The sequence below is a fragment of the Bubalus kerabau genome, chromosome 14 (assembly GCF_029407905.1).
Source record: "Bubalus kerabau isolate K-KA32 ecotype Philippines breed swamp buffalo chromosome 14, PCC_UOA_SB_1v2, whole genome shotgun sequence".
NCBI lineage: Eukaryota > Metazoa > Chordata > Mammalia > Artiodactyla > Bovidae > Bubalus > Bubalus kerabau.
The window spans coordinates 17,394,886-17,415,289 of NC_073637.1; the positions used below are offsets into that span (position 1 = coordinate 17,394,886).

Sequence of the window (20,404 nt, forward strand, 5' to 3'; positions counted from 1 at the left end):
ACTTCCTTTCTTTCATGCCCGCTCTGCCATATATTTGAAAGGATTCTGGTTACATTGTACCTTGAATGTCTTCATGGCTATAGCTGGAGGGCTTTCAGGTTATAGAATCTGCCTCTCTGCGAAAACTGGAAGTCTCCTTTTCAGACTGTTTACATCACAAAATGTTGGGTTTTGTGTGATGTGTAATATTTTTCATTTCTAGGTCAACTCAGATGCCTCTGATTGATTAGAAATAACTAGATGGTTTTTCAATTGCTTCGCATGGTATGTTAAAGGTAGGGTGTTCTCAAATAATACGCTTTTCATCTTCTTTTATTGCTACTCTAACCAGAACTCATATATTACGTACAAAATGCTCCTTTGTCTCATCAGAGTTGTGTGGAACAGAAAAAGCTAAGCTTCAGAAGAAGAAGCGATCAGGCCTGGGACACTCTTGTTCTAAAAATGCAATGGGGATATCAACTCCCCTGGGAGTGCCGTTCTCAATATCAAGGCTACTCAGAAGCCAGGTTGGTAGTCAGCAGGCATTTGGGAGAATATAAATAAGGAGAAGGATGTCAGAGGCCCCTGTATGCCAGTTGTACTGTACCATTGTATTTTTCAAGGTGCCGTACCATCAGATTTAAAGCATTTTCTGTATTTTTTATGTTTGTTTGTTTTTTATGTACGTATAATTTTTGTGAAAAGTATTACTAACCTATTGCAGTACGGTACTATGGAGCCGATTGTGTTACTTGGGTACCCAGGCTAACTTCGCTGGACTTACGTACAAGTTGGACTTAAGAACGTACAGACTTATGGACACGACTGGGTAGGGGGAAGGAAGGATAGGGTGGGATGTATGTAGAAAGAAACTCCAGACATTATTACATGTAAAATAGATAGCCAATGGGAATTTGCTGTATGACTCAGGGAACTCAAACAGGTTTCGGTAAGAACTTAGAGGGGTGGGAGGGATGCTCAAGTGGGAGGGGATATAGGTAAACCTATGGCTGATTCATGTTGATGTTTGATAGAAACCAACACAAAACTGTAAAGCAATTATTCTTCAATTAAACATAATTTTTAAAAAATATGCTAAAAAAGAAAAGAAAAGAAAAAGAATGTGCTCTCAGAACAGAGCTTGTTCATATGTAGGGGAATTACTGTATTTGATTCCCATGACCAGAAGCTGCACACTGGTCTCCAGGTGAGTTTCTAAAAACAGGGAAATTTTAAAATATTTTTATTTGGGCAAACTTCTCATCAAGGTCCAAGCTTTCAGCTCTACCAGAAGGACTGGAATATGTGGAAATTCAGGGCCCACCTTCCCATTTGGCCTTGGACTGGGGAGCAGCTGGACTTGGAAGGAGAACTTGCTCTTCAGAGCTGGACAGTCTCCCTGACCAGGTGAGCTTACACCTGGCCTGCTCCACTCAGGGTGTGCTGCCTGACCCTGTGGGCATGGGCCTGTGACCCTACTGTTCCAGCATTATTTGGCCTGGCAGCCAATCAGTTCATGAAGTGATACCTTCTGTCATGAGTTTCCTGCCCCTGTGACATGTTCTGCACACTGAAGTTATATTTGAGTGTCTCCCAGGCCACCATCCACAAACACATCCCAAACATCTCAAGGTGAGTCATTGCCACAGATATGATTTGTTGACTCTTGCTAGTTTCATTTTCAAAAGGGGCTCTGACTCTGCATTTGAGACAGTTTGGTATATCGCGTGCGTGCTAAGTTCCTTCAGTCGTGTCCGACTCTTTGTGACCCTATGGACTGTGGCCTGCCAATCTCCTCTGTCTATGGGATTTTCCAGGCAAGAATACTGGAGTGGGTTGCTATGCCCTCCTATAGGGGATGTTCCTGACCCAGGGATTGAATCCATATCTCTGACTCCTCCATTGTAGGTGGATTCTTTACCACTGAGCCACCAGGGAAGCCCTTAATGTACTGACAACTCCTTAGTTTTTCAAGGGATTTGGTGGCTCTAGGCTCATAAAGAGTTCTGCTTGGAGGTCATGAGAGTGAGCTTAAACCAATTTTATTTCATAGAAGAGCTGTGCTAATGATTAATGTATGTTAATAACTTGAAAATTCCCTGGCACTCCAGCGCTTATGTGCTCATGCTTCCACTGTAGGGGGCCTGGGATTTGATTCTTAGTCAGGGAACTAAGATTCTGCATGCTACCTGGCCAAAATATTTTTAAAAATATTAACAACTAGCCTTTATTGACTACTTACTACGTACCAAGTACTAGACTAAGTAATGCCATTCAGGTCTCATATAGCCTTAAGCTAAGCTAAGCTAAGTCGCTTCATTCGTGTCTGACTCTGTGTAACCCCATAGAAGGCAGCCCACCAGGCTCTGCCGTCCCTGGGATTCTCCAGGCAAGAATACTGGAGTGGGTTGCCATTTCCTTCTCCAATGCATAAAAGAGAAAAGTGAAAGTGAAGTCGCTCAGTCACGTCGGACTCTTAGCGACCCCATGGACTGCAGCCTACCAGGCTCCTCCATTCATGGATTTTCTAGGCAAGAGTACTGGTGTGGGGTGCCATTGCCTTCTCCTCATATAGCCTTAATGCCTTGTATTTCCATGATCTGTTTTACAGATGAGGAAACTGAGGCACAGAAAAGGATGAGGATGAGCCAGAATTCAAAGCCAGGCAGTCTGATTCCAAGCCTATCCACTCAACCACCTCGCACAGCTCCCTCTAATGCAAAGACCCCTCACAAGGGTCAGGGGTTTTACTAACATAGCCAGAAGTCTCGCATCAAACTGGGGGCCTCACACACAATCTAGCCGCGCATTAGAACCAGCTGAGAAGGCTGTAAACCACACCTAGGCCTGGAGCAAATACCATAATGGGTTATCATCTGGGGACTCGAATGAAGAGTGATGGGGAAGCCCTGCACTCTCCTTGTACTGTTTTTGTACCTCTGAAGTTTCATCAAAATTTTTTTTAAAAAGTGAAAGTAACTAAAGAACGTAGTAGGACAATATTAGCTGACCTGGAGGGATTTCTCCAGGAATTGTTGATAGCAAGAGGTGCTAATAAAAGTGTTACTTACAAAATCCAGAAACGTGCATGTGTGTGATGTGATCTCGTTTATGTAAGGCAAATAGTGACAAGATACACACATACACACATACCTATACATCCTTTTAGGAAGATGGAATGAAATCTGTATAATACATTAAAAAAATTCTGGATCCCAGTCCCCAGAGACTCTCCTTTAGTTATTTAGAGGTAGGACCTGGGCATGGGTATCTTCTGTTCAATTTCCTTAGATCAGGGTTCTTAAATTTGCTGTACATTAGACTTGGCTGGGAGACTTTAAAGTCCTGAGGCCCAGGCCACAGACCAGTTAAGTCAGGCTCCCGTGGGAGTGGAGCCCAGGCATGGGTGTTTTAAAATTCCCCCACGGCATGTCGATTGCCAAGTTTGAGAACCACGCCAGGCCCTTGTGCAGCTCATGCACCCAAAGCTAGGACTCACGTCTGGGGAGGGAAGGGAACTGCAGTGTGAGGCATTACAGGGTAATAGGCCCATGGGTTAGGAACTCCCAAGAGGCTGGCTGCAGAGATCATACAGTGTCCCCGAGGTCACAGAGCCGGGAGATGGTGGTGCACACCCTAGTCCAAGGAAGGTGATGGCACTGCTTGGGGAAGACTTCCTTGCCTTCCCAACTCTCCTTCCCAAGATCAGGGGAGTTGAAATTCCTCCAGTAGATTCATTATTTTGTGTTCCTCCTCCTAAGAGTTATTAAAAAACAAGCAAATACTCCTGTGACGAATTGCATGTTAATAAAATCCTGATTCCTGCTCAGTGAGTGTTGGGTGTTTTGAAGACAGAAAAACTTAGAGGGATGCTCAAACATGGGGGAAAGCATGTCATGTAGGGGGTGTCAGTCTGACTTTGTTATTTTCCTGCTCATAATCCCTCTGTTTCTCAGACTCACCTAATTAAAAATGCCAAATGTTGTCATCTACCTCCAGGCTTTTCCTGCCTTGTGGAAACTCCCAGACTCCCTCTCAAGGTGATTTGGGATGCTTCACTTAGTTGTCAAAGACAAGGGCCTGCCTCTTAGATCCGAGGCCAGCGCAGAGCCAAGAATAAGGAGGCAAAAGAGGTGAGCTTTGGGAAACACCGCTCGAGTTGGGGCTTTGGGGGCATCTAAATGCAGGCACGTGGCAGGAAAGCCGGCCACAGGGTCCTTGGGCTTAGGCATGGGGCTCCAGCCCAGGAGGGTTGGAGACTTAGTAGAAGGAACACCTCAGGCACAGCTGGAGTCCTGCCTGCCACTTTCCAACAGTAAAATAAAGGCTTGATTGACCACCTTCTCTCAAGTCTGTGGTGATGATTAGATAAAACACAGGTAAAACACCTGGACTGTACACAGTAGGCCTTCAGCCATGTCAGTGGGACAGCATGCCAACACTATAGGCTTGCGACATGCACTCTGGGGCCAGGCTGACAATGACCCTTGACCTGGTCCCTACTTCTTTCTCAAATTTTATTTCATTGTGGCAGGAACACTTCACATTTGATCTACCCTCCTGACAGATTTTAAAGTGTACAATATGGCATGGTTAATTATAAGCAGTGTTGTGCAATAGACCTCTGGAAGTTGTTCATGTAGCTGAGATTTCATGATCATTGATTAGAAACTCCCTATGACCCCACTCCCCAGCTCCTGGTGACCAGCATTCTTATCTTTCCAATTTGATGAGCTTGACAAGTTTGCACACTTTATATGAGTGGAATTACGCAGTATTTGTCCTCTGACTTAGCTGTGTCTTGTCATTTAGCGTAATGTTCTCAGTTTCATCCATGTTGTCCCATAATGCAGGATTTCCTTCTTTTAAAAGGTTTATTTATTTTTATCTTTTGGCCTCGAGGTATGTGGGATCTTATTTCCCTGACCAGTTGAATCTGCACCCCCTGCATTGGCAGCTTAGACTCAGGGAAATCCTGGGATTTCCTTCCTTTTTAAGGTTAATGTCTCATTGTGTGTATAGACTACATTTTCTTTATCCATTTAACTGCCATGGACATTTAGGTTGTTCCCACATCTTGGCTATTGTGAACAGTGCTGCAGTGAATCTATTTCTGTTGATGAGATTTATTGAGTGCTTATTTACTATAGGCCAGGAACAGGTCTAAATGCTTTATGTATAATAGTGCAGGAAAAACTCAGAACAGCCCTGAGGTTATCCCCATTTGCAGGTGAAGAAACTGAGGCCCATTTAGTACGGCCAAAGCTCATACCATGAATCGGTTTTCACCCGGAGCTTGAACCCAGGCAATCTGGCCCTACAAGCAGTGATTCTGATAGCTATAATACTGATAGTATTGAAATCATAATAATGATAATGATCAAAAGCAAACTATGTGTCAAGGTTACTGGCAAGGTGAAGATGAGAGTTATGCGTCCAAGTGACCCTGGGGACAGGATCCAGGGGATTGCCCAAGAGATGAGTTAATTCTAGCAGTAACACTCATGACTTGGGGAACCGGGGGGGGGGAGACGATGACTAAAAATGGGGCAGGGTGGCCCAGAGGAAAATTATCTTCTACAGCTGTGATATTCAGCTCCATGCGTCTCTTTGGTTTATGCAGTTTTCAAAGCCAGATCTTTTCCTATTTCTGAGTCTGCTAGGAGCCTGTACAGCATTTTGCACACAGTTTCTTTTGTTACCCTCTCCCACCTATTTTCCTTTCCACCTGCTTTGTGTTTCAAACAAGGGAACAGCTTTGCACTTCAAGGGTCAAGGGAACAGCCCAGGCCTGGGGGCTTGTTTTCAGGTCTTTGCAAAGCTACTTATTTGACTCCCCTTCTCCTTGTCTATTTGGTGTTGATCTAAATGACAGATCTGGTTGCGTGATTAGGCGGTGGAGTTGGGAAAACAAACCACCAGCTCCCAAATCAACCTGAGTCCATTGGTGCTATTTCCAGGTTAAAACTTACAGCGGGGCTCTCTGCAGTGACACCACCACCCGGATGTCCTCAGAGCGCCTGAAAAACCTCCGCCAAGTCAGGGGCAGTCAGCAATCTCCATAAACTGATGAGCAGGACACAGAAGCGCAATGCCATTTATTTTGCAATAGCAAAATCAATCCACTTTCCCATAATCCTGCAACTTATTGAACTCGGCATCTCGCTGCAGGATACGCCCCCGAACTCTCCCTAATTACGTATTTGGCTGCTTGCAATCGTGACTTGGCTCTGCAGTCCTGATAGCAGAGAACGGGCCTCTTAGAAGCCTGCAGCAGCAACAGCAGTAGCGGCAGTTTTCCCGCCCTACCGAACACTCCCTAGTTGCAAGGTACTGCACTAATCGTGCCACCGTGCAAGTCCCCGAGGCCGACGGCTGCACCCTCCGTGCCGGGCGCTCGCAGCCATTGTGGTGTGGGCGCTCGACCAGCCGCGTGCTGACACTCCCTCTCGGCTCTGCGACCCGCGGCCCAGGGGAGGCGGGGGGCGGGTGCTCGGCGGAGGAGGCTCCCGCGGGGTTTGGATCTTCCGCGCACCGCCCGCGCGCCTGCCGGCTCTTCTCTGCGGCCGGCGCCCCACGCGCCTCCCGGGCACGCGCTTCCAGCCCCGCCCTCGTGCGGCGGCCGCGCGGCCCCGTACGCGCGCCCTCCCCGCGCCTCCGCGCGGACGCAAGGCCGCGAGCGCGCGTGCGCCCCTGCGAACGTCCCCAAGAGCCGAGCTGTAGCGAGCGCCGGGGCTGGGCGCGCAGGACAGAAAAGGAGGCGGCGGCCGCGGCTGCGAGCAACAGATCAGGGCTCCGCGAGCAGACCCGCTCTGCTCTTGGGCGATTTTTTTTTTTGTTGTTTCATTTCAGAAACATCGGTTAAATTAGAAAATCTTGCATTTTGAAATGGCGCTGGCCCCGGGTCAGCGGGCGATTTTCTCTGCTTCAAGATGGGCTTTGCCGTTTCTGTCGTGGGCACCAGTGGTGGCCTGATTGTCAGTCTTCTCCGGGCATTTTTAAGGCCAGGAGCGGAGCGCTGCCTGTAGGCGCCCTACAGAGCGGTTTGGCTTTTTAAAATTTTTAGTATTATTTTGGGCAGAGAACAGTTGCTCTCGGGCATTTCGTCCTCTTTGCAGAAGAGGCTGCGAGTCGGAGGTGGGTCACTCGGAGGGTGAAATTCCTCCCGGGGTGAGCGATCCCCGGCCCCGCGCACAGTCCAGGCGGCTCCGAGTGTGTGTCCTGCCCCTGCCCGCGCCGGGAAAATGGAGGCTGTGATTGAGAAGGAATGCAGCGCGCTCGGAGGCCTCTTCCAGACCATCATTAGCGACATGAAGGTAGGACGCTGGGTGAGCGGCTGCGGCCGCCACTGCGCTCTGACCTCGCCGCGCGGCTTCGCCTCCGCCCCGGGCCAGCCGCCCGGCCCTTGCCTGCGCCGTGGCCGCCGGCCACCTGCGAGAGCGCTCCGGCCCGGGTGTCACCTGCTCACCCGGGGCGCCGCTCCGGGTTCTGCTGGGTCACCGAGCGGGCGGCTTCTCTTGGTGGGGGCGGGGGTTGGGGAGTGGTATCTGATGGTCCCTGCCCGCTCCCGCTCATTGTCCCAGGGGACCGCATCATCCTGTTTCCCTGGGGGCCCGGGGCCCTGGCTCCAAGTTTTCCATTGTCTGTCGCTGGTCTGAGTGTCTGCGACCCGCAGGGGGTGGATGCTTGGGCGGACACCTGATTCCCCGGGGTACGGGAGGGGGCGCCTGGCGCGGTGGTGGGGAGAGGGGAGGGGCTCTGCCCAGCTGTGAGAAGGAGCCCCCCAGCCCGAGAGACTGGGAGGGAGACCTCCCTCTCCCTCGTGGGCTTTCAGGTCCACCTGGGGGCGATCTGAGCAAATTAGGTATTAATTAGGCTCTTCCAAAGCTGGTAAGGGTTTGCGTGCCTCCCCTCGGCCCTCCCCTGGGGCGTGGAGCAGAAGTTCCCTGAGCAGTCTTGCGGGGGACCCTACGTCCCCAGACTGAGGCTCCCAGCCCGAAGGCGGGACTGGGGCACATTAAACAGCTGTATTCCCCACCCGCCTAACACGCACAGACACCAGGTTTTCTCTTGGAAAGATTGTGAGGACTGTGTGTGTGTGTGTGTGTGTGCGCGCGCGCGCGCGCGCGCGAGTGTGTATGATGGGGGCGGGGAACAACACCCAGGCTTTTTCCTGCGAAGGGTGGGACTGGGGATAACCTGATCCTTGAATGTGGATTTTCTGTGCATAGAGATAGACCAGGGCCCTGTGTTACTAATCTAAAGGAAATATAACCAGCCGCGCGAGCTGGCTGGAGGTGGGAATTGGGGGCGGTGGGGGGAATTTTTTTTTTTCATGTGTATTTAGGGAGCTTCTCTTTGGCTCTAGCCCAGCCCCAGTTTGCCTCAACAGATCCGGGGAGGTGGTGTTTAATTAAAAGCTCGGCTTCCAAAACGAGTGGGCAGGTTTGGAAAGCTGTGCAGCGAGTGGGTGTGGACAGCCCCTCTTCAGCCGCTGCCTGCGCGCCTGGAGGTGCTTTTGTCTGTTGAAATGTGAGGTTTGGAGAGGGTTCCGCCTGGGAGATGGACTTTGGGAAGGAATGCTCAGCTGTCATGGCCTGTTTTCCCCTCTAAGCACCAACTGCCACCTCACCCAGGGTGAACTTTGCCAAGGTGCCTGCGTCCTGGTCTGGTCCATTTTGAAATCCTCCTGCAGAGCCTGTGCCTTTTGTCAGAAATTGACATTCGTGGAGCATTCTGTTCAGCGACCCGGCTTGCCCAGGAATGCCTCTAATCCAGCCCCTTGGAATTAGATGGATTATGTCCTGTTCAAAGACAGCCCTTTCATTCCTTTGCCCCCAACCCCCATTGAATAATTGAGACAAAGCTTGGTTCCCTCTGGAGACTCTGGGATATTTCTTAAGTGAAATCTACAGGCCTTGTAATCAAACAAGATTTGGTTGGAGGCACACGTGGATTATGATCACCAGGGGAAGAATTTGAGATGGGTTGGGAGAACTGCTTGTGCATTTTGGAGGAGAGAAATGGATGTGTCTAGTCCCTCTGTATAACGTGGACCCAGTGACCTAACCCATGTCCCCACTGCAGTCTCAGTGCGTTCACACCTGATTTTTTTCTCCTCTTTGTTCGTTAATCCAGAATCCAGGCTCAGTTCTCATGGGTTGGAACCCCAAGCCCTTCAGAAAATAACCCCCTTCAGGGCGGGCTCCCATGCTTTCCACCTGGTGTCTCCTGGCTGCCCTGCAGTGCTTTCTGGCTGGGGAGGCCAATTTGTGGGTGCTAAGGTGGTATGCTTCTGTTTCCACAAGATTCCAGTTAAAAATAAAGACTTGTTTAATACCCTTTGAGTGCTGGATCTATAGTTTGTGGTTCCTGAGCTCTTTCTCTGAATTGAGTCGGGTTTGTTCAACATCCTGTTGGGAAGACATTTATTTTAAAGGTTTATTTTTTTGGGGAGTCAAAGGTTTTCAAAGTGGAGTGTAAGATGAAAACATGCCTTGAGATCTGCAGAATTTCAGACTTTTGGGGAGTAGAGAGATAAGGGAAAAAGGGGGGGGGTGTCTAATTTCCATGATTGTTTATGCCTAAGACAGTTGCAGAGTGTTTATCATGGAGTTTTCTTTGGAAAAGACTTCTTCGTGGATTAGAAGGCAGTGACATTTTAAAGGGGAATTTTAGAATTTGGGCATATAGTGTTGTGTGGTATGCTTATGCCCAAAGTTGTCAGCAATAAAAGCCACTTTTTAATATCTGAAGTGAGCTGTCTTTCTAAGGACCTGCTTATCCTCCTTTTTTCTTGAACTCCCACGATAGGTTTACGACGCTTGTGGTCCCGTTTCTGTTTGCTGTGAACACATGTACGTTTTGGAAGCTCATTTGGAATGCCATCTTGAGAACATTTTTAGATTATTTTCTCAGAAGTAATGTTGAAGTGGGGTGAGGAAAGGGTAAGGAAAAAAAAATTTTTGTTTCAAAGTAGCATTTGGTTCTCCAAAATGTACAGCAACACAGGAAGGGAGTCAATTTCCTCTTTGGAGGAAAAAAAAAGAAAACAACAAAAAATGGAGTAATTTCAAGGCTTAGCCCCATCCATCTTCCCAAACCAAAGAACCTCAAGACATGGAAAAGCTGGGGAGGATTCTTTCTGCTTTCTTCTAACTATCCTTCATCTGGCTAAGTCCTGGGCTGTCAGGGTGTGTGTTGTATCCTTTTCAGGGGGGCCGGAGCAGTGAAGAAACCCTCATTTTCTTCCACTGGGATCCCACAGCAGCTGTTAAATAACTTATTGATTCCTTGATGAGAGGAAACCTTTTGTTTTTCCCCTTTCTTCCACCCTACTGTGGTGGTCACTAATGAATGGTGGTGTGCAAAATCGCTTACTGGCTGCCTTTCCACGTAAATCAAGTCGTCTGATTTTGAGCTGGTCCCAGAGGGAAGGAGAGACAGGATTCATGTGGCTGGAGGCACGGGCCCATCGGCGGTTCGTCTAGGCGAACTGTAGCTTGGAAGCAACTGTGGAAGGCCAGATGACTGACTTCTGGTGTTTCAACCCTGTTGACTACATTAGATGACCCTGAAATCTTTTTGGAATTTCTCTCCAAGTCCCAAGAAACACAGCTAATGCTTCAAACAGCAGATCTGTGCCATTCCTTTCCTTAAAATTGAGCTGTGACACATAACATTGGTTTCAGGTGTACAACATACTGACCTAAGATTTGTATTTGAAAATCTTTTTAGTTAAGTAATTGAACCAGCATGTAGAATTCGGTGATGTTTGGAAAGCTTCTAAGACCAGGAGACCCTGGCCAAACTTGAGGTCAGTTCACCCTGTTGATGTCTGTCTTTTTTTAATAATTAACTTAGTTAAAAAAAAAACAAGAAGTTGGAGGCTAAAATCACATATTTTCCTCTGCCTTGTTGCTCAAGAGTCAGCATGTTAGGAGCTGTGTGGGGCCCGAATGCAGGGAGAACTTTGTACTGGGTTGGAGAGTGTGCTTGGGGTTATATAATGTGACTGGGGGTGAAAGAATACCCAACCCCACCTTGAATTCCCCACCCCACGCCTCACTTTAGACAAGGGTGTCCTGTTACCATCACCTGTGCTGAGCAGAATAGGGGCCTTGTTCAGTTTTTTTCTGCTGCCCCCCACCTCTGTTTGCACCAGTGTCCTCCCCTCCTAAATTCTACCTAAAATTAGACCTGCTAAAGGGACTTCTTGAAGTCCATGGAAATCTTTGTGGTTTGAAGACACATCATGGTATTTTCCCTTACTCATCACAAGATCAAGAATGTGAGCGGTGAATCCAGGGCTGGATGATGATTTCAGGGTTTTCTCTGCCCCCACCCCTTACTGTTTTGTTTTGGGGTTGCTGTCAGACAAGAGGTTCACTTCCTCAGGGTTTGTTGAAGGCCTGCTTTGTGGAAGGCCTTTTGCTGAGCGGTGAGGAGCCAAGGCTGCCCTTGGAGAGCTGCTTGTCCAGTTCAGTTCAATATGGTGGCCATGAAGGAGGGGCTGGTAGTCCAGCCTGGTGAAGGACATTGGTCAGCCCCTGTCGGACTTCCTTTTGACTCTTTCAAAAGAAGGAAAAAAAATTTTTTTTCTCTAGAAAGATACTGAAAGTCCAGCCAAGGCCTCCGCCAGTGGCCTGGGCTCTGAGGGAGGTGGGCTGCTCTGTAAATGGTGACGTGCAAAGACAGACAAGCCAAGCCCTTGTAAAGTACAGATGGGCCCCACGTCACTTTTTCTCTTAGCAAATGGCTGTGTTTGCCCAGGCTTTTACAGCTTCCTCAGTATAGGCCTCTGGGAGAAGGAAGAGAAGTGAAGATGTCATAAAACCGGCAGCAGGGAACTGCCGGGAATGGTGCCTGTTCAGAGATACAGGGTTTGCTCTCTGTAATTCTATCTTCGAGGGTTTTCAGGTGTAATTTTTCTTGTGTCAGTTTGAGAAGAAGTCTTTTTTTTTGGGTCTTGGTTTGAGTGTCTCTGTGGGGAGAATCCCTTATACATCATATTTAAGCAGATTGTTTAGAACTTGTTTGATTCTATGAATCTTTGTATTCTGAGATCCTAGTTGGTAATGAGTTGAAAGAAGGTCATTCCTAGTCACAGTTTGCGTGGAAGGTAGGCTGACTTTGAATTTTGCCCAGTTCAGCTATCACTTAGTTCTTTCTTTTTTCCAATTTTTATTTATATTTTTTAAGAGAGTAATTTTATTTATTTTATGGCCATGCCATGTGGTATGCGGGATATTCCTGACCAGGGATCGAACCCATGTCCCTTAAGTGGAAGTGTGGAGACTTAACCACTGAACTGCCGGGAAAGTCCCATCATTTAGTTCTTATGAGACTAACGTGTACTCACAGTCCTGCAGTATTGATCGAGCATGGGTGTCGTCACAAGTGTTGAGCTTGATGCTGTATTTTCAGCAAGTAAAGATACAGGGTCCCTAATTCAGTTTGTCAGAGAGACAGTGAACAGTTTTTTAGTACAAGTGTGTCCCATGCATACTCTGCTGCTGACCTTTTAGCCTTCGAACTCTTTTTGCCTCTTGGGGTAGAGAGAAAGAAAAAACTAAAACAGTGTCAATTTGGCCGGCTCACTTGAGGTCTTTAAAGTGCTTGGAGGGTGAAAAGGTTGAAACTATTGATTCATTAGGCTCTTTATCTGTAATTTTCATCTAGGCCCTTTCCATTTTCCCAGGGATGGGCAAGAGCTGGCCAGATTCCTTCTGTAGCGAGACCATTTAGATATTCCAATCGGGTATGGGAAAATGAGATCATTTTGAGTTTGCCATTACTTCTCGGAACTGCCTTCAGGACACTTTCCCCTAAAACCCACACCTTTGCAAAAACAGAGAAATACCTCTCCCTGAGCCAAACAAAAGCTACAAGGCAGGTTCAGCTGCATAGGACAGCAGACAGGACACATTTGGGACCCTGAAAGGGAACCGTGATGCCTGAAGCCGTTTAACTCAGATTTTCAGATGGCACTGCTGATATGTCCTTATTAAGTAGCAAACTGGAGAGACAAATGGAATAAATTAATTGGATGAGCACTGAGAAAGCGCATTGTATTTGACTGCCAAGGTTTTTCCTTGAATGAGCTGGAGACTGTGGAAGGGTTCATCTGAGTCTGTTTGACGCACACACATACATGTTACAACCCTCCCCCCAAAGTAAAACCAACTCCTCCCCACCCCACATTATCAATGTTTCCTACCTCTTAGCCCAGGGAAGACCTTGGCATGGGGCTGTGTCATTTGCTGCTTCCCAATTTAAGATGCTCTGGGGTGCCACCTGGCATACAGGTGCTCTGTATTTATTTGGGCTCCCCTGGTGGCCCAGTGGTAAAGAATCCTCCTGCCAATTGGGAGACTCAGGTTTGATCCCTGGGTTGGGAAGATCCCGTAGAGAAGGAAATGGCAACCCACTCCAGTATTCCTGCCTGGGAAATCCCATGGTCAGAAGAGCCTGGCGGGGCTGCGGTCCATGAGGTCACAAAAGAGTTGGACATGACTTAGCCACTAAACAACAGCAACTGTATTTATTGCATGTAGTGAACAGGGGGCTGGAAGGGACTCAGTGAAAATCTGTTATGTGCCAGGATTTCCTGTCATCCTCACATCACCCCCACTTTAAAGTTGAGAAAATTGAGGCTTTGAGTTGATCATTTGTTTAATGCCCTGGTGAGGTAGACTGGCATTCAGACCTTGGTCTGTTTGACCCTAAAGCTGGAGCTCTTTGACCCACCCCAGTGTTCTTGCCTGGAGAATCTCAGGGACGGGGAGCCTGGTGGGCTGCCGTCTATGGGGTCGCACAGAGTCGGACACGACTGAAGTGACTTAGCAGCAGCTGGAGCTCTTTAGAGCATGACTAAGGTAGAGAGGGGGCTGTGCATGAGTTTCTAGAAGGCAGCATTTCACTTGCCTGAGTCCCGCAGGAGAACCTAGCAAGGAATCGGGGTCACATCGCAGCTCTTGCAGCCCAGAGCCAGCCTGGGGGTGTGAACCTGAGCTGAGACTCTGGGAGGACTCGGGGCAGGGGGAGTGAAGATGGGGGTGGGAGGCTCCCATCTGGCTGTCACTTTTGTGGAAATGGTTTAATTTATAATATATCAACATGTTGTGGCTTCCCTGCTCCTCCTACTTACCAGTCTTCTCTGATACAGCCTATCTTTCTCTCTCCTCCCCTCCTCCTGGCTTCCTAGAAGGGAAAGTCACCCCCAACCTTGGCTTCTGTCCTTGTCCCCATACAAAGCCTCTATGGTCTTCTCCATGACTGACCAGAGGGCCGCCTTTATATGTCCATGGAGCCCATTGGGCCCTGAGGTTGGGTGACTATGCTTGTCAGTACCCTCAATTACATGAATTAAGTAAATTCACCCAAAGTTCAGTAACTCCTCAATGAGAACACCTTGCCTTGAATTCCCTTTGTGTCCAGCCCTGGAACTCTCTTGTAAAAGGACTTTCTGTATTGAATTATTTCCTTGTCACCCTCCAGTTGGGTTGAGTCAGTCGAGCCATGGCAAGACTGTGTTTGGGGGAAGTTGATGGAATTCCCCAAGAAAACCTCCCTTCTGTGCCGATTTCTTGGCAATATGATCTCCATCATAGTGTCTAAGTGTTTTTCTTTTCCTGTCTAGTTTAAGTGGGTGGAAGAAAAAAAAAAATCAGTGGAGTGGCTTATGAGCTCTGTGTCTTTTTATTTGCTTTCTTTCCCTTGAAGAATTTGGACAGCAGTGAAAGTATTAGCTGGGTCAGCAGCAGCCGCCTCCCAAGTCCTAGAGGTGGACAGTGGGTTTTGCCTGGGCCTCGCTTCCCCGCCACCTCCCCCAGATAGGGGTCTTCAGGGAGCCGGAGGGGTGGGTCTGGCCAGAGGAGGAAGAGGCGGTTCTGTGCCCCTTTTGGTAGAACAGACATGGTTACAGCGATGAATGCATTGGATTTCTTGGGAGCAATAAGACACTGATACCTGGGACCCTATTCCACAGAGGGTCTGATTCAGTGCCTCTGGGGTACACCCTGGGCTTTAGGATTTTTAAAGGTACCCCCAGCTATACACAGTCTGAGCACCCTTGACATGTTTTCTCAACCTTGCCTGAGTAAAAGTGTCTTTCCATGGTGACACAGCAATGAGAATCTGCTTAACACTACCGGGCTTCAGGATGGGCAATGTTGTGTATTTACTACAATTAATAAAAATAAATTTATAGTGAAACATTAAAGTGAATAAATTTTAAAAAATAGCAACAGACAAAAAGCATCTTTAGAATCCTTGGGTGTTTTTAGTTGATCTGTAATAGCCCTGTCCAGTACGATTTTATGCTATTACGAAAGTTGTCAGATACACTAAGCACTAGCCTCGTGTGACTCTTGAGCACTTGAAGTGTGGCTTGTGCAACCGAGGATCTGATTTTTAAATTTTATTTACTTGCAATTTGTTTCAATAGTCTTATGTGGCTAGTGGCTACCGTATTGGACAGCACGGATCTATAACATGGCACCCAAGTGAAACAGTGCTTGCTCAGCAGCACAGCTCCCTGCCCACATCCTATTTATTCATTCCGGCCACACCATTGCCCCTAAACCCCTTCTATGGAAATTCTGGAGCTACTGCTGAGCTTGGAGGCAGAGTGGTGGTTTAGTCGTTAAGTCGTGTCCAACTCTTGCGACCCCATGGACAGGGGAGCCTGGCAGTCTACAGTCCATGGGATTCTCCAGGCTAGAATACTGGAGTAGGTTGCCATTTCCTTCTCTAAGGGGAGAAGGAAAGGGCAAAGAGATTTGGTTTTAAATCCTGTGGGCCAATTTCTTCATCTCTCTGAGCCTCATTTTCCTCTTTTGTGAAATGGGTCTCATAAAGTGCCCATTTTTATAATGTTGTTGGGGGGATTCTGAAATGAGATTGTATTTGTTAAAGGGCTTTGCACCATGCCTGAGTAAGATGTTCTCTGCGGTTATATTCTGTCTTGCAGATTTGGGAATGAAGTGTTCTGTAGTTTTGAAATCAATAATTATCTCCACCACTTCTTAGGGCAAACAAGACCCCACCCTTTACTGAGCTGTATTTAGAACTTGCAAATGAAGTTGCAGGAAATGGAGAAGTTGAGTTTGTTTTTTCTTCTTCTTCTTCTTCTTCTTACTAAGTATATAAATCACTCCTGAGTTCATTATAACCTCATCTGGCTCAGCAGGGCCAATTGGCATTTCTCTGTTTGCAAATCCTCTGTAGATAAAGGTAGGGAAGGCCTGGGTGCCTGGCTGAGGTCCTCAGGGCCTTTAATGCTTAAAAAAAAAAAGGCCTTTTAGAGATGTTTACATCAGTGTGAGGAGAGACGGTTGCTTGGTAGCGGCCGTCTTTTCCTGTCCACCTTGTTTGAGTTGCGGCTTCTTCTTCTGGAGTGAGCACCAGGAGATGCAGTCTCATTTGCCTCTAGTCTCCACTTTACCAACAGCTCTGTACTGGCTTCTGTCCCTTCCCAAGACTTGGCCATGTTTGGGTTCTTCCTACCTGCCTACTAGGGGTTCCCTGGTAGCTCAGCTGGAAAGGAATCTGCCTGTAATGCAGGAGACCCCGGTTCGATTCCTGAGTTGGGAAGATCTGCTGGAGAAGGGGTAGGCTACCCACTCCAGTATTCTTGGGCTTCCCTGGTGCCTCAGCTGGTGAAGAATCTGCCTGTAATGAGGGAGCCCTGGGTTCGATCCCTGGATTGGGAAGATCCCCTGGAGAAGGGAACAGCTCCCCACTCCAGTATTCTGGCCTGCAGAATTCCATGGACTGTATCATCCATGGGGTGGCAAAGAGTCGGACACGACCGAGCAACTTTCACTATCTGCTTACTAACTGTCTGTGGCCCACCTGTCTTAGCCAGGCCTTCGGGCCTCCCTGTGATTGACTCTAGTGGAGTGGCCTGCTCTGTGCCCAGTGTCCCCCAACCTGGATCCCCTGGCTTCTTTGAACACTTCCCGTGCTCTTCGTTCTTGCTGTTGTCCCACTTGGAGGACCTTCTCTGCCATGTTTTGCATTATTGAGATCTTTCTCATCCTTCAAGGCCTCACCAGAAAGGTCGCTCATTTCTCCATCCTCCTCTTTCTATCACATCCGGCACTCTTGGGCATTTTTGCACATGCATGTTGATTCTACCTGTACTCATTGCATGCTGCCTTAAGTGGTTGCCCTTGGAGCTAGGTTGCCATTTCCTAGCTCTATTACTCTGGGCACGTTACTCTTGTTCCCTGAGCCTTGATTTTCTTACCTGTAAAATGGGTGGAGTAATAGTCTCCTATTAAAGTTGTGGAGGATTAAAAGAGAAAGTATATGCAAAGGGCTTAGCATGAATAGATAAAATGGTCTTATGTCTGAAAGTGAAAGTCGCTCAGTTGTGTCCGACTCTTTGCGACCCCATGGACTGTCCATGGAATTCTCTAGGCCAGAATACTGGAGTGGGTAGCCTTTCCCATCTCCAGGGGATCTTCCCAACCCAGGGTTCGAACCCAGGACTTCCTCATTACAGGCAGATTCTTTACCAGCTGAGCCACAAGGGAACCCAGAAATCTGCTAGTAATTTCTAGCAGAGTACCCTGCCCACAGTGGTACTCAGATGTTTCAGAAAATACAAGAAACCTGTACCTTCGCTTTGATAATGCAGTAGAGACAAGAGTGAAATGCTTTTCAACTTTCAGCATGTAAATAATTTGAGAGAATGCGGTACACATATTCAATAGATATGACAACGTGCCTGCTCTCTGCCAGGCACTGCTGCGGGGGGAGGCGGGTAGAAATACATCCATGACCTTGCCCGAAAGTTGTTTAGTCTAGAAGAGTCACAGACAAGTAACTGGAAATCAGTATGATCAGTGCCATAATAGATGTCAGCATGAGATTTTGAAAGCAGTCAGGGGAAGACCTCTGATTCTCATTTGGAGCTGGGAGACAGAACCAGGGGGCAGGTTTTGGTACAAAACCTGCCCCCTGGTTTATTTTACTTACTTAACAAGCATTTGTATGGTACAACCAGGCACTATACTAGTGCTTTATGGAGACTGTTAATCCTCCCAGCAACCCAGGAAGGTAGTTACAAATGCATCTATCAGTGAGGGAGTTATTGCCATAATTCCCATTTTACAGATGGAAAACTGAAGTGCAGAGTGGGTAAGCCATTTGCCCTCATCATGCAACTTAGGAGAGGTACAGTGGGAGTTGAGCCCAGGCAGTCTGGCTCCAGAGTCTGTGCCCTTAATCCACAGGGCTGAGCTGTCTCTTACAGCATTTTAGTATTTCCTTTTCAGATTCCGTAGTGGGTATGTCAGTGATCACTTTGATCATCATCCTACTGATAACTTTAGGACTCAGGACGAACCAGATACAGCAGTAAAAAGCTAGGCCCTCCTCTGAGCTGCTTCAAGAGGCTCAGCGGGGCCTCCCTTTATTTCAGGACGGAGTTGGACCATCCAACAACGTGAAATTGCTGGGGGGCCGCTGACTCGTCCACAGAAGGAAGTGTGTGGGGCGCAGGCGGGGTGCGGTTCACAAGGGTCTGACGTGGTTGTCCGAGGTGACAACCGCATGACACATGTTTGTTTTGCTGGAGAACCCTGCCTCCGTCAGGGTCTCCCCAGTAACAGCTCTGCAGCCCACCCCGCCTCCGTCAGGGTCTCCCCAGTAACAGCTCTGCAGCCCACAGGGTTGCGCAACAGGAAAGGGGGCTGTGTAGGGGAGGCAGTTGGAATGGCGGCAAGATTAGTTCCCAGGAAGACCTCTAAGTCTCACTTCTGAGGCCCGGCTTGCTGCAGCCCGTTCGGCCGGCAGCTGAGCGCGAGGCCATTAAGGAAGTCTTTGAGTTTGGTTTAATGGTCCCTCTTTGTTTTGAAGTGATTGTTTACTGAACCTTCAAAGCCCGCTCTCCAGCAGGATGTGATCTGGGGCCTGGATAATTGGATGAAGCACCCCAATAGGAAGCAAGTAGCGGGGAGCAGGGCCAGGAGGAGACAGCTGATGGCCAAGCCCTTGGCATCCGGGCCCCGGGAGACTCCCAGCCACTGCTGGGGGAGGGGGTCATCCTGCCACCAGGAGTAGACCTGGAGCCAGGGTCCCTGGGAACCTGGCCTCTTTGATGTTGGGCTGGCCTTAATTAGGGACACCCTAATTAAATCACGGAGAAGGAAGCTTTCCCCTACATTTAGCATGAAGCGTTAGCAAATGTTTTGAGAGCATTTCTCGAGGGATTACTTCTCTAAGATTATGCAAGTAATTGAAAGTTAATGGAAGAAAAAAAAACCTGAAGACCTCAGGTTAGTAAAAAATAAAAGTCACCCATAACCACTTGATTCCAAAGTGGGTTATGGACACACCTTTTAGAGGAAGGCTATTGCAGCCTTTGCCCTGCCAGAAATTTCCTTTTCCACTTAGCTTTTCACTTAACACTTTCTGTGCTTGTAATTAGAAGCCGGGTTAGTTTTAATGGCTGTGTGGTGGTCCGTTGTTTTGTTCATAGTTAATTGATTTAGTTGACACCTATTGGAGGACCTGCTGTGGGTCAGGTTCTGTGTTAAGTGCTGAGGGGTGTGTGTGCGCTAAGTCACTTCAATCTTGTCCGACTCTTTGCGACCCCATGGACTGTAGCCCGCTGGGCTCCTCTGTTCATGGGGATTCTCCAGGCAAGAATACTGGAGTGGGTTGCCGTTTTCTTCTCCAGGGGATCTTCCTGACCTAGGGATTGAACCCACGTCCCCTGCATTGCAAGTGGATTCTTCACCTTCTGAGCCACCTGGGAAGCTGTAAGTGCTGAGGACACAGCAGTTAACCAAATGGACTCAGGTCTCTGTCCTCTTGGGTCTTACATTCTAGTGGACAAGGGATGGACGTCTGGGACAGACAAACTGAATAAGTCGGTTGTGTTGTATTTTAGAAGGAGTGTGTGTGATAAAGCAGGCCCTGTGTGGTTATTTTTAAATAGGGTGGTTGGGGAAAGCCTCGCCTCAAAGAGAAGGTGACATTTGGGCGATAACTTATGAAGTATGTGGACATCAGAGGAATAATGAATGTTCCAGGCACGGAAAGAACATGTGCAAAGGCCCTGAGTCAGGAGCCCAGTTCCATAGTGATTTGTGATCAGGCTGTGTCCAGTGTTTCACCATGAGCAGCTCTTCAGCAAATAGATCCTTGCAGTTACACCTTGATTTACATTGGTGATTCCCCCACAAAGATTTATCCTGAGTCAAAGGCACATACTTTCAAGGCTTTTGAAACCTGTTGCCGAATGCTTTTCAGAAAATGTATGTCTGTTCACATTGCCCTGCGCAGGTGATTATCACTGGGAATTACTCCTATAGGAGCATGGCCGGTACATCAGGACTGAGAAATCGCTGAGGTCACAGTATCCAAGTCCTCAGACGGCTGTGGCCTGTTGTTTAGAGTGATGAGT

The 20,404-nt window shown here is 48.1% G+C and overlaps 1 protein-coding gene across 10 annotated transcripts in view; it reads left to right on the plus strand.

Annotated features, from left to right (window-relative positions):
• Nucleotides 1-6,173: 6,173 nt before the first annotated feature.
• The window catches only part of MTSS1 (MTSS I-BAR domain containing 1), a 165,119-nt gene continuing 150,888 nt past the window's right edge, over nucleotides 6,174-20,404 (plus strand). The window contains exons 1-2 of one of the 10 annotated variants that reach the window (XM_055545825.1): nucleotides 6,174-6,312; nucleotides 7,101-7,298. In XM_055545825.1, coding sequence (XP_055401800.1) covers nucleotides 7,227-7,298 — 72 coding nt within the window. In that variant the 5' untranslated portion in view covers nucleotides 6,174-6,312; nucleotides 7,101-7,226. The other 9 variants (XM_055545830.1, XM_055545847.1, XM_055545848.1 and 6 more) reach the window with 9 other exon arrangements.